This window comes from Typopeltis vanoorti, chromosome 12 (genome assembly GCF_054136105.1).
Source record: "Typopeltis vanoorti isolate ZY-2024b chromosome 12, IOZ_Tvanoo_1.0, whole genome shotgun sequence".
Lineage (NCBI taxonomy): Eukaryota > Metazoa > Arthropoda > Arachnida > Uropygi > Thelyphonidae > Typopeltis > Typopeltis vanoorti.
The window spans coordinates 3,735,970-3,749,956 of record NC_143560.1 but is presented as its reverse complement, the minus strand read 5'-3'; the positions used below and the strand labels follow the sequence as shown (position 1 = coordinate 3,749,956).

Genomic DNA, 13,987 nt, shown 5'->3' with positions numbered 1-13,987 from the left:
TTGTTGACTATGATATTGTTGATAGTGATGTTTTCTCCCTGGTGCAGGACACCAGAGTGTACAGAGGATTTGAAATTGGAAGTGATCACTATTTAATCTTGAGCAGGATAAAATTGAATTTCATATTGAAAAGAATAACATGTAAGAAAGTTTTAAAGCAAATAAAAGTTGAGCAGCTCTCAGATGTGAACTGTAGACTAAAATACACAAAGATTATTGAAGAAAAAATGAAAGAGTTTGAGAACAGGAATCAAACCTTGGAGATTCAGTGGCAAACTCTGAATAAAACATTGACAGATTCTGCCAGAGAGGCATGTGGTGAGGTTGTCTGCAAGGATAAAACAATCAGAACTCCCTGGTGGACACAAGAAGTTAAAGAGGCAGTGAAGGAAAAGAAGAAAGCATATCAAAAGTTCCTCTCAAATAAGTCAGCTTGAGCTCTTAGAGAATATAGAGACAAATGCAAGAATGCTAAACACTGTGTAAAACTAGCTAAACAAAAGTCATGGGAGGACTTTGGCAAGAATATAGAAAATAAATATCAAGAAGGTGGCAAAATATTCTGGAGTTTGTTGAAGAAGCTTAAGAATGGAGGAAAGAGTGCTGTAAAAGGAGTTACAGATGATAAAGGTGACATGAAAATGGTAGAAAAAGATATCCTTGAAGTATGGAGTAATTACTTTGAAAAACTGCTAAATGAAACCAGCAGTGATGACAGCACAGTGGTAAAAAACACTGACCAGGAATGCAGTCAGGAATACATATCCATTCTTGAAGTAGAAAAAGTCATCAAAGCTTGAAATGTGGAAAGGCAGCAGGAGTAGATGATATTCAACCAGAAATGGTAAAGTATGGTGGTATAAGAGTCTTACAGTGACTGCACTGCATAGTTCAGAAAGCCTGGACAGAGGGATGAATTCCCGATGATTAAAGTAGAGCTCTCATAGTACCCATATATAAAAAGGGACATAAAACCGAATGTGAGAATTACAGAGGTATTTCCCTACTGAGTGTTCCTGGCAAGATCTATGCAAGTATACTTGAGAAACGGTTGAGAAGAATTGTGGAAGAAAAGCTTGGTGAAGAACAAGCGATTCAGTCCAAATAGAGGCTGTCAGGATCAGATCTTCACTTTACGACAAATAGTCGAGAAAGCATTGGAATATAACAAAGATCTGTATTTAAGTTTTGTCGATTTGGAAAAGGCATATGACAAGGTGCCAAGAGAGAAGCTATTCAATACGCTGCAGTTATATAGTGTGAACGGGGCATTATATCAAGCAATACTTAGTCTTTATTTGAGTTAAGTCAGCAGTTAGAATTGAAGGAAGTACAGGAAGATGGTTTAATGTTAAATCTGGTATGACACAAGGATGTACATTATCCCCTCTGTTATTCATTATCTATATGGATCACATTATGAAGGAAAGTGGTATTAAACATGATATCAAAATTGGAGATATTAATGTCAGCTCTTTGCTTTATGCAGATGATGTTATACTTCTAAATAAATCCGCTACTAGTCTGCAAGATTCTCTGACTAAATTGAATAGCTGTTGTAATGGATATGGTATGAAGGTCAGCAATAAAAAGACAAAGACAATGAAAATAAGCAGAATCATTGAAAATATCAACTGTGTTGTGAATGGAGAACCTGTGGAACGAGTAAAACATTTCAGCTACTTAGGCATGATTTTTACTGAAGATGGTAAATTAAATATAGAAATAGACAACAGAATCAGCAAAGCTGGTATGGTGGAAAGTCAACTGAATAAATTCATATGGAATAAGAGAGAAATTAGTCGGAACACTAAATTAGCTGTATACAAGACAGTGTTCAAACCAGTTTGAACTTATTGATATGAGAGCTGGGTCAGAAGTAAAACACTTGAGCAAAGACTAGAGACTGCAGATATGAGAGTCCCGAGAAAGATTATAGGTGTGAACAGATGGCATCAATGGCAATATCATAGATATTAGGAAAGAACTTGACATTGTCAGCATCCAGGAATGCATTAGCAGAGCTAATCTCAGGTGGTATGGTCACTTAAACAGAATGGGCGAAGAAAGATTAGCAAAACAAGTGTTCTTTGTCAGGTTGGCAGGAAAATGACCCAGAGGGAGACAAGATATAGGTGAATTGATACGATACAAAGTGCCTTAGACGATAGAAATATAAGATCTGATAATGTTGAAGTCTTGACAAGTAACAGAATGATTTGGAGGAAAACTGTAGATAGGAAGTTAGTAATGATGTAATTTTTTTCATGTAGTACTATCATATCCTGTACAAATTCCTGCCATGTACCCTCAAGGTACATGGCAGGAATTTGATGATGATGATAATAATCTATAATTGATTTCAATCCTCTTGCTGATCATGTGAATTTATGGACGTCTTTATGTTTGAACATTGTACTTATTATTCTTGGATTATCGTAGATTGAGAAGTTGATTAATCTTTAGCTGTTTCTATTTCTTTACTAATTCTCCAAAAGTTCCAACATGATTTTGGATTTTTCATATTGTCTATGCAAGCCTTTAAATCACCCAGCAGTAATAAGTAATAACATGTCGTTTTTGGTTATTTTTCTGTTACAATTTCGAGTTGGTTACAGAAGTCTGAGCTTTCCTCTTCTCTTTCCTCCTCCGGAGCATTTGATCCAAGAACTGTGAGACATCCTCTATGAAATTCAATTTGAGTTGTAATATTCTTTCATTCCAGTATTTATAATTATTGGTACTGTCTTAAAGGATTTGTGAATCATGATTGATACTCCTGCTCTTGCTCTCTGGTTTTCTTGTACTTCACTATAAATATGTATGTAATTATCAGTTTCTTTGGTTGCCTGATTTTTCTTCTTTGTTTCAGTCAATACTGCTAGTTTTATTTTCTTTTGATATAAAATTTCATCTATTTAGTTTTCTTTGTAAGGTAAACTTCTTACATTGCAGGTAGTAAAATTAATGATAATCTTTTTCCAATCGGTACCTTTAGTTGGTCTAGGATCATTTCCATTTTGAGCAGTCCTTGAATTCTTTCTTTGAGACTTGAAAATAATTAGAATACAGTATGACCCTGTTTAACGGTGATTTGATATAACACAGGTTTTTCTGAACCCTAAAAAAACCACTACATATTCCATGATTCGATATAACATGATTCTACTCAAAGCCTAAAAAAGTGCTAAATTTACATTTCAATTTATTGCTGTATTACCCCTGATTCGTATATAATACAATTATTTCTGAACCTGAACCAATTAGCGAAAGGTGACAATTCATCGTAGCGCTGTAATTCCCCTAAATCTATGTTTGTCCCATGCATTTGTTTTCCCCCATACATTGTTCATCAGCAGTGAAACAGTGTCCACGCTATTGATATGATTTGGAGTACTGTGTAAAATGTTATTTATGTGCTTTAATCATAGATATTATTGACCAAGGAAGTCAACAAAAATTCTAATTGTTCATTAAAAATTAATCATTACTATCATTATTTAAATTATTCAAAATGAGTGGGCAGATGATTAAACAAAATTGATATGAAAAAGCATTTCGCTCGACATTAAAATGCAAGTGCTAAGGCGATTAGAAAAAGGTGAATGTCAAGTTGACATTGGAGCTGCTATAAATTTGTCTACTTCTACTATATGAACGATTTTTTTTAAAAAAAAAGGGACAAAATTAAGTGTTCAGCAGCCACAACGTCTTCTGCAACAAAGGTAACTCGATCCAGAAGCAATGTTTTAGAGGAAATGGAGAAACGTCTTTCCATTTGGATGATGATGAAACCGAATGTAACATGCCATTAAGTCAGGCAATAATCATGGAAAAGGCCAGAAGTATTTTTAATCATATTCAAAAACAAAGAGAGGATATGAGCAAAAACATCAGCTAGCAGAGGTTGGTTTGATAGATTTAAAAAAAAGAAGAAACCTCTATAATATTCAAATCACCGGAGAACCAGCAAGTACAGATACTGAAGAACAGGCAGAACAAGGGATTCATGCAGGACCTGAAAATAGTGATTCTGATAAATGAAGAACCCAAAGAACTTGCTATAGATTTCCTCAGTAAAAGTTTGGTGATGATAACTGAAATTGTTGATCAATTTGTAGCAAATGACCAGATTGAAAGAAGTACAAAAGCAAGACGAGGTGTTTTGGATGCAATCTCTTGCTACCAACAATTGCTTAATGAGAGAAAAAGAAAAAGACTAATGACACTAGATGACTTCATTACTAAAAAAAATCAAGAATTTCAGAAGAGCCAGAACCTTTGACAGCACAAAAATAAACTTTGTATTTCTGTGTACATTTGTATATGTGTTATTTTGCAAGTACATATGTATATGTATATTTTGCAAGTTAATATAAAAATAACTTAAAATTAAAGTAAAACTTGTTTATTCATGGTTGCATGTTTCTCTATCCCTATTTACTAAGTGTTAAAATGACTCTGTTTAACACTGTTTTGTTTAGCACTTTGTCTTCTAGGAATGCATCCTAAGCATTAATCAGGGTATTATTACTGTGAATTGGTTACTAGCCAAAGCATAAGGTGTCCAATGACATGGCTGTGTCTCTGGCTGAGGGACCAGCCTACAAGACAAAATGAAATAGGCAAAACAGAAGAGATTCACCCCTAGCCCTCAAATACTCTAAATGCACTGGGGGGAAGGAGAGAGAAGGAAAGAAAAAGAAGGGGATGCACCAATCTACAGATATTATACAAAGTAAGGCATGGTCCAGCATCAGTTACCTCAGGTGTGTCACTCCCATACTCACTAAGTGAGCTCTTCAGGAAGGTAATTAACTTATTATTCAACATATATACAGTATCTGTGTGAGTACCTTTCTTTCCAATGCAAAAAGAGCATTACTTACCAAGCTGCATTAACAGCCTTCAATAAATTAGAATGACATTCATTTGCTGTACTTCCAACTATAGGGTGTTCTGGATCATCTTCTGCTACAACCTCAAACTAACAATTCAAAATTAAAGTATATTAAATATATTTTAATTGCTTTGATATATAAAGTAATTAAAGTATACAAATATTCATTGATAAGATATAGAATGGGTTTTTATTAATTGATACACAGTAATCTACTGTTTATCCAATCCTTCAATTATCAGAAGGGTGAGTTCTGATAATTGGAGAATCAGATAACTGAAGGGTCGTTGTGTTGAAGGTCTGACAAATGGTAGGTTACTGTGTGTGTGTGTGTGTGTGTGTGTGTGTGTGTGTGTGTGTGTGTGTGTGTGTGTGTGTGTGTGTGTGTGTGTGTGTGTGTGTGTGAATGTGTATATATATATATATACATATTAGTGGCATCACATGATCATTTTGGTTGGGTGTGCTGTCATGTTTTCCAGGAAATGGGGGGGGGGGAAGCTTGGAGACAAATAATTACATCAATAAGTTTTTATAATTATTGATTTAATTAAATAATTACATCAATAAACATCTCTTAGCTTTTTTTTGTGTAATTATTTGTCGATGTAAACTATAAATACATTATTTTCATTTTGCATCAATTTTAATGATCTTTAATTCTTGGGGGAAAAAAAGGTATTCAGAATTAATAGTTTTTAGCACAATTTCATATATTAAAAAATTGACCGGCATATTTTTTAAATTTGTTTCACTATAAATTTACAATTCACATTTCACTCTATAACTTACTAGACAGAGGGCAAACTAACCAGTCACTGTTCACAAATGAAAAAGATGAACCAAAAACAGGAACACCTGTTTTATTACTGCAATAAAACACGTGTTCTATGGCTACCCCACAACAGGCCAACCCATAATAAAATTTTAAGACAGACAAAGCATTCTCAGGGTCGAGGGTGTAAGATTACATATCTCAATCAATTTTATGATTAAATTTGTGGAATTTTTTAATCGATCCAGGGGGAAGTGCCCCGTCCCCCTTGCGGATGCCCATGACCGTGGGATTGCATTATATTGATGTATGAAACTTTTGAGAGGGCATAGCGCATCAACACTCATCTTAATTAGTTCAATGCAATTAATTGCAGGATAACTTTGAATAATTCTTCTACATTAAGTAGAGGAGGAAAAAGGGTAAGTGCAAAAGAGTGAAAAGAGGAAACAGTGGAAAGATGGCAAAATAATTCTCTTGCATAAGGGAGGTTCTAAGACTGCAGTAACAAATGATAGACTAATTGGTATCTCAGGAACGGTGATAAAAGTAATGGAAAAGTTGGTCAATAAGAGAATTCAGGAATAGGTGGATGCGAATATGATATTCTATTCTATGAGGAGGTAACTGTCCATTGTGCAAAAATTGTCCAATAAAGGTTCAACAGGCATGACAGCAGTCCACCATCTTCCCTAGCCACCAAAAAGCCCAGATCTGAAACCTGTTGAAAATGTAGAGGATATGTCAGAAAGTCAGAGGGGGATGTTTAAAGGTCAAATCTGTATAACTGGGAGGAGACCTCCATATAACCTTTTAAGGAATGAAGAGAATCAACTGGGACTTATAACCTAATGTCCAATCCTCACCCTCTCATGGTGCACCCTGTTAGGTATCTACCTGGATTCTGAATGAATGAGGATAGGCTAACAATTTGGGATTTTGCCAACCAAATTGTATTCTTTGTGGCTTAAACCACAATAACAGAATTTCACACTGGCTGGAGCATCACTCATTAAACAAGGCCCCTATTGTTTTTGTTAGGGAATTACAGCAAATAGTGCAAAGTCAGCTACTGGAACAGATCCCGAAACACATCCCAACTCAACATCAATGAAGTTAAAGATTGGTACTAACAATGTAAGAAGCATCAATGGAAAAGAAATGGAACCAGCAGAAGAATTGGATAACTACCAGATTGACATAACAGACTTGACCGAAACAAAGAAAAAACAGGTGAGATCTTTCTAAGCAACAATAACAATCAGCGAAAAGAAGGAGTGGCTATAGTATTCAACACTAAATACAAGGATAATCTTGAATGGCAGGCAATATCAAGTACAGTGATCTGGGCAATATCAGAATGTGGAACAGGACAATGAGACTAATTTGTGCTTATGGTCCCATTAAAGATTCTACTAAGGAAGAAGTAGAGAACTTTTTTTTTGAGGCATTAAATAAGGCAGCTTACACAACAAAAAAGAAAAAGTTGGTAGTTGTTGGAGATGAAAACAGAAGAATAGGAAACAATTACCAGACATATAGAAATACTTGGGTAAAATTTAGAGAAAAGAGCAAAGCTAATAATAATAATAAGTGCCTACTGGATTTCTGTTCAGAACGTGGACTATTATTAATAACACCATGTTCCAACATAAAAATGTGCACAAATTCACATGGAGAGAAGATGCAAGAAGTCTCATAGACTATGTTATAGTTGATAGTGATGTTTTTCCACTAATTCAGAATACAAAGTACACAGAGGATGATTTGAAACAGGAAGTGATCACTATTTAGTTTGAGCAGGATAAAGTTAAATTTCATATTGAAAAGAAGAGTATATAAGAAAGTTTTAAAACGAATCAAGGTTGAGCATGTTTCAGAGGTGAACTGTAGACTCAAATATACAAACATTATTCAAGAAAAAATGAAAGAGAAAACAAGAATCAAACCTTGGAGATTCACTGCAAACACTGAAGAAAATATTGACTGATTAGGTCAGAGAAACAGTAATAAGGTGTGACACCTTTTGACTACTTGCATATGAAATTATGACTTCTGTGATATTTCAACCTTTGTATCAGTTCTGGGTCTGGCTCCCAATGATGAGACATCAATAAAGGTTGAAACCAATCTGGGCAGCTCTTCCTATAATGCATAATAGCATTACACGTCTGCAAGAATATGTGCATTGCATTATGGGATACGAAGGCAATTGATGTGAAGTCATTAGCCTCTATATACAAGTAGCCAAGTCATGAAGTTACTTCATGTGCAAACTTTGTTTGCTTACGCTTGGGTGAAGGATGAAACCAAGAATATAATTTCTTGGCATCTTTAATTTATAATATAACCAAGAGAAAAAAATTTTCAAGAGTAATTTAGTAATAAGGTGCGATACCTTTTGACTACTTGTGTATGGAAATATGACTTGTGCATTACTTCAACCTTGGTATCACTTCTGTGTCTGGCTTTCATTGATGAGACCTCTTGTCCCCCCCCCCCATCCTTGGATCATTCTGTAATATCCAAAGAGATGCAAAAGGGAGAATTTTGACAATAGACTGGAAATAACACTGTCGGTGTGTGTGTAATAAAGTTTATAAATATTTATGCCTCATCCAATGGAACAGTTAGATGAAAATTCTTTCAGAAATTGTAGCCATATTTATATGGCACCCACTCATTATAGCATCTAGAGACTGGAATTGTATTGAAAACTCTGCATTAGACAAAACAGGAGGACACCTCAGGAGTGGAAAAGTGGGAAATGCACAGTTAAAAACATGTCTCAGTAATGCTCAACTAGTAGACATATGGAGGATTTGCAATCCTAATCTCCATGCTTACACATACATGAATCAAGGTATTGTTCCCATCTTGATCGAATTTATATCTCTTCTTCCCTTATAAATAGGATAATTCAGATAAAACATCTTGAAATCAACATGTTAGATCATAATCCGGTTCTACTTAAGTTCCACTACATGTAACAAGTAGAAATCAGTTCTGGAACATGGAAACTTCCACCAAATTTTTTGTTGATCTTTTCAACCAAATTTCAGATCCTCTGTTCAAATTGGAATAATACTACTTAGAACTGGGACATGCGGTTAAAATTCAAACAAGCAATAAAACAGAATATGACTGAATGGGGAAAGGAACAGGCTTTCCTCGAAAGAAAAAAGTTAAAAGACCAGTATAAAGAGAGAAGCTGGTTTGTAGCAAATCAATGCAATAGTAAAGAATACAGCAACATCGTTAACATAGAGATAGATGTGGAAAGGCAGAAACAAGTAGAAGAAAGAAAGAAATTTTAAAATAAGAATATAGCAGCACTTAGCAGATAGCCTTTCGGCTGCATTTTTCAATAGACACATGACTAAATTCCACGAAGAAAGGACTATCACTCAAATCTGTATTAATGGTAAAGACACGACCAGACATCATTGACTCCTTTCAAAAAGCACTACAAAAATCTGTTTGAAGATAACAATACTGTGGGAAATTATAATTCTTGGAACATTAATGGCTTTCCTGTTCATATCCAAGATTGGCTTGACAGACCCATTACTGCATCTGAAGTTATCACAGCCTATAAAGAATGCCAGACAAGAAAATCCGTAAGACCTAACAGTTTAGGGACAGAACGTTACCATGAAGCCTGGGATTTTATTCTTCCCATTCTAGTTATACTGTTTAATTCTTTTCTCTTGTCAGGACATATAACAAGTGAATTTGTAGCAAGCCAACCTCATTCGAAAACATAATAGAGATCATACCGCTCCATTAATCAATCAATCTCTCAATCAGCAGCTGCAGACCTACTTTTCTATCTAATACTGAATAGAAGATATTTTTCCACATTATCAATAACAGGCACAAAGTAGGAATGAGATACATAATTAAAAGCACACAGGTGTATTTCCAGGCTGAGCAGTAAAATTCAATCTATTTCTGCTACATGATCTACTCCATTTAGCTAATATGTAAAAGCAGTCAATGGCAGTGCTATCAGTAGAGCTTACTCAAACATTTGATAATGTCCAACATCCCTTTCTGTTTCACATCCTCCAACAAATTGGTGTCGGTAAAAAGCTGCTAGCTGTTATTAACCCTTTCTGCCCTAGTGACTCCAATTGGAATCACTAACTCTCTTGGCTTTCATAGCCCATATTACGTGGCGAATGATTCCAATTGGTATCGTACGTCATAGTTCCATTCTTTGCCGCCAGATTGCAGCTGTCTGCTGTTTCTCCCCGATCGGTTGTTCGCACGCATTTTCCTTTTGTGTGTTTACGTCCACATGGTGTGTCGACATCCTAGTACTCTTGAAACTCTTGAAAATGATAACAAGCATGTATTATACGTATAAATCGTACCAATATCGGTTTTTATGACTTAGATAACTGTAGAATAATATGCATATACTGAATTATAGAGTATAAGCTCGGAAGTTGAATATTTGCTATCAGAATATTACGATTCCATTCGGAATCAGTCGGTCACGTGTATATAATATGTTAGATACAATCTTGTTTATTTGCGATTACATTTGGAATCAGTCGGTCACATGTATATAATATGTTAGATACGACTTTGTTTATTCGCAATTACGTGACTATTTGTGCAAATGCAAATAACGAAGGCTATTTGTTTCTTTTATAAATTTACAATTTTTATTAAAAAATATTAAAAATTTACAATTTTTTTCTCTAAAAATTGTAAATTATTTGTAAATGGTGAAGTACAAGAAAGACAATAATTTAAAAATTAGCTTCTTCTGCACGCATTTATCACTCTTGAAGTGTTATCAGGGCACGGCGGCACAGTGTGCAATGTGCGCGATGCACACAGGTGCCAAAGAATATATTTCGCATTTTGTTTTTGCTCACTAATACATTTTTATAAAGTGATTTTTTATTGGGGGGGTATAGGGGCACCAACTAAAGTTTTGCACACAGGTGCCGGACATACTGGCATGCTACTGAGTGTTATCAATGAAGAATAGAAATTCTTGATATAAAGTTAGGCATTTGTAGTGTGTCACAATATAATTATGAGTTTGATATCTTTTTCTTTTAAAATATGTCGCAGCCATTATCATCTGAAGAAATTGTATTTCTCTTGGAAGGGGATATATCGGATGTTGAGTTGCAAGATGATGTGGACGAGGAAACACTGAGGGCAGCTGTTTGAGGCAGAGCTTCAGATGAAGGAGCTGCTGCAGGTGAAACTTTCAATGAAGACAACTACAGTGTGCCTGTGGAAATTCATAGGAAGAATGGTGATGAAGATGACACACCGCTCAGTGTGCAACTTGAAACATGAAATAGGGGTCAGCCACCTATACGTGACATAAGAAATCGATGCTGGCGACACAAAAACATGGAAGTAATAGATATAACCTATAATTCCCATTTTCTGATCCTCCAAATGACTTAAGCCCATTGAATTATTTTGAAAAATTTATTGATAACAGTATCATAGAAAATTTAGTTGACCAAACAAATTTGTATTCAATGCAAAAAAACAGGAAAGTCTATCAACACATCTGTGATTGAAATATGCAAATTTATTGGGGTGCATATTTTGGCTGGAGTTGTTAAGATGCCAAAATACAGAATGTACTGGGTTGATTCTACACGTTATGAGCCTATTGCAGGAAGTACAACACGTGATCGATTTTGCAAATTGAGAAACTATTTGCATGTAAATAATAATGATAACATGGTTCTATGACAAACTCTTCAAAATTAGGCCATTAGTGGAATCTCTGAGAAAATATTTTCTGAAAATCGAGCTAGAGGAATACAACTCAGTTGACGAAATGATGATACCACTCAAATCTCATACATCTATGCTACAGTATGTAAAGCCACACTGCTGGGGGTAATTTGCATGGGCTGGAGTAAGTGGGATAGTGTATGATTTTGAAATTTATGTGGGCAAGGGGACAAAAGTGAAAGATGGTCCCTTAGGTATGAGTGGCAATGTGGTCATGAGGCTAGTTGAGAATTTGCCTAAACATAGGAACCATAAGTTATTTGTTGATAATTGGTTCACTTCATTTAACCTGGCTGTAGAACTGAAAAAGTTGGGCATATATATGGTGGGAACTGTCAGGAAAAACAGACTGACAGGCTGCTCTTTGCAGACAGATGCTTCTTTGAAGAAAAGTGGTCAAGGCTCATATGATTATAGAGTAGAGACCAATGAAAATATCATGCTACTGAAATGGCTCGACAGTAAGGCAGTTCACCTTATCTCCACTTATAAAAGTCAAGAGCCCGTTGAAAATGTCAGACGATGGTCTGCTAAACAACATGTGAATATCCCTCGTCCATCAATAATCAAAGAATACAACACTTTTATGGGAGGTGTGGATCTGCATGACATGCTTGTTCAGCTATATTGCACCAACATCAAGGGTCATCGCTTCTACTTGAGGATCGTATTTCATTTGATCAACATGCCATGTGTCAATGCATGGCTCTTGTATAGAAGACACTGTGATCAGCAGAATGGAAAACACCAACCACTGCTTGATTTTGTGTGTGGTATTGCTGCTGGCCTTCTAAAAAGGGGAACGAATGAACCAAGAAAAAAGAGGGTGCCCATCTGGCTCGTCAAAGCCAGGACCATCGAAGAAGAAGAGGGTAGAGAAAGCACCTCGTCCTGTTGCTGATGTATGCTATGATGGTGTGGGTCACTGGCCAGAGTACCTCCCTGACAAGTCAAGATGCAAACTGTATATCAAGAGTTATAGCAGAATGAAGTGTGGGAAATGTAATGTTTCACTCTGCCTGAACAAAGAGAAAAACTGTTTCAAGGAATTCCACGTAAAATGACTTGAAAGTCACAACACCAATATAGCAAACGTTTATAGGTTGCGACCTTATTATTGAATTGAATATCTCTACTTTTTTATGTCATACTATGTTATGTTTATATTTATTTCATTAGTAATTTTGTATACATTTTAAGTGGAAACTTCCTTATTTAGATATCATTATATTCAAAATAAATGCATTTAGATGTACACCGGAACAATAAAAAGGAATTTATAAGAAAGAAGACTTTTTTCATTGCTTTCCACATACGCATCACAATGTCCTAATGATGCCAATTGGAATCATTTCAGAATTCCTATCCTGAAATGTATTTTTCAGAAAAATACTTGATAATCTTCTTTTTAAGCCTTAAAGACAAAATAAATAGAAAGAAAAAATTTTTTCGCTTGTAAAAAAAAATTTAGGTCAGAAAGGGTTAAAGGAGCCTACAGGAATTCAATCACCTGCCTCCAAGTTGATTAGTTCCTATCAGACCTGGTCAAAATTCAAAAAGGAGTCAAGCAAGGTTGCCCTCTTGGTCCATTGATCTTTGCACTGGGCTTTTGAAACTTTCTTACAGGAAGTTGACAATGCATGTGCTGTGTGAGGAATAACAGTTCCTTCAATTATAAAGGCAAATAAACTATTAGCATATGCCAATGGGAGCTTTGAAGGATAACGATGCCATATAATGATAATGATGCAATCAAGGAAAAGAAGGAATAGACATAGTATTCAACACTAAATAGGAGGCTAAGCTTCTTAAATGTCAGGCAATTTCAGATAGAGTGATGTGAGCAAATATCAGATTGGGGAACTGGACATGACTTATTTGTATCTATGGTCCCACAGAAGGTTCTACTAAGGAAGAAGTGGAGGAATTTTTTGAGGCTTTAGTGAAAGCAACTGACACAATGAAAAATTGGTCCTTGTTGGGGATCTAAATAGCAGAGTAGGAAATGATTATTAGATATACAAAAATTTTGGGAAAATTTGGAGAAAAGAGCAAAGCTAATAATAATGGCAAATATCTGTTGAATTTCTGCTCGGAACATGACAAGTTATTACCAACACAATGTTCCAACATAAAAAATGTGCACAAATTCACATGGAGAGAAGAGGCTAGGAATAAGAAAAGTCTCATTAACTATGTTATTGTTGATAGTGATGTTTTCTTCCTGGTACTAGAGGGTACAAAGTATATGAAATTGGAAGTGATCATTTAGTCTTGAGTAGGATAAAATTGAATTTCATATTGAAAAGAAGAACATGTAAGAAAGTTTAAAAGAAATAAAAGTTGAGCAGCTCTCAGATGTGAAATGCAGACTAAAATACACCAATATTATTGAAGAAAAAATGAAAGAGTTTCAGAACAGGAACCAAACCTTGGAAATTCAGTGGCAAGCCCTGAAGAAAGCATTGATTGATTCTGCAGAGAGGCATGTGGTGAGGTTGTCTGCAAGGAGATAAAAAAATCAGGAC

The 13,987-nt window shown here is 35.3% G+C and overlaps 1 protein-coding gene across 3 annotated transcripts in view; it reads right to left on the bottom strand.

Annotated features, from left to right (window-relative positions):
• LOC150100550 (transforming growth factor beta regulator 1) overlaps nucleotides 1-13,987 on the bottom strand; it is a 166,184-nt gene that overhangs the window by 46,222 nt on the left and 105,975 nt on the right. For all 3 annotated transcript variants that reach the window (XM_090401904.1, XM_090401902.1, XM_090401903.1), the window contains one exon: nucleotides 4,890-4,987. In XM_090401904.1, the coding sequence (XP_090258030.1) occupies nucleotides 4,890-4,987 (98 nt within the window). The remainder of the gene's footprint in view (nucleotides 1-4,889; nucleotides 4,988-13,987) is intronic.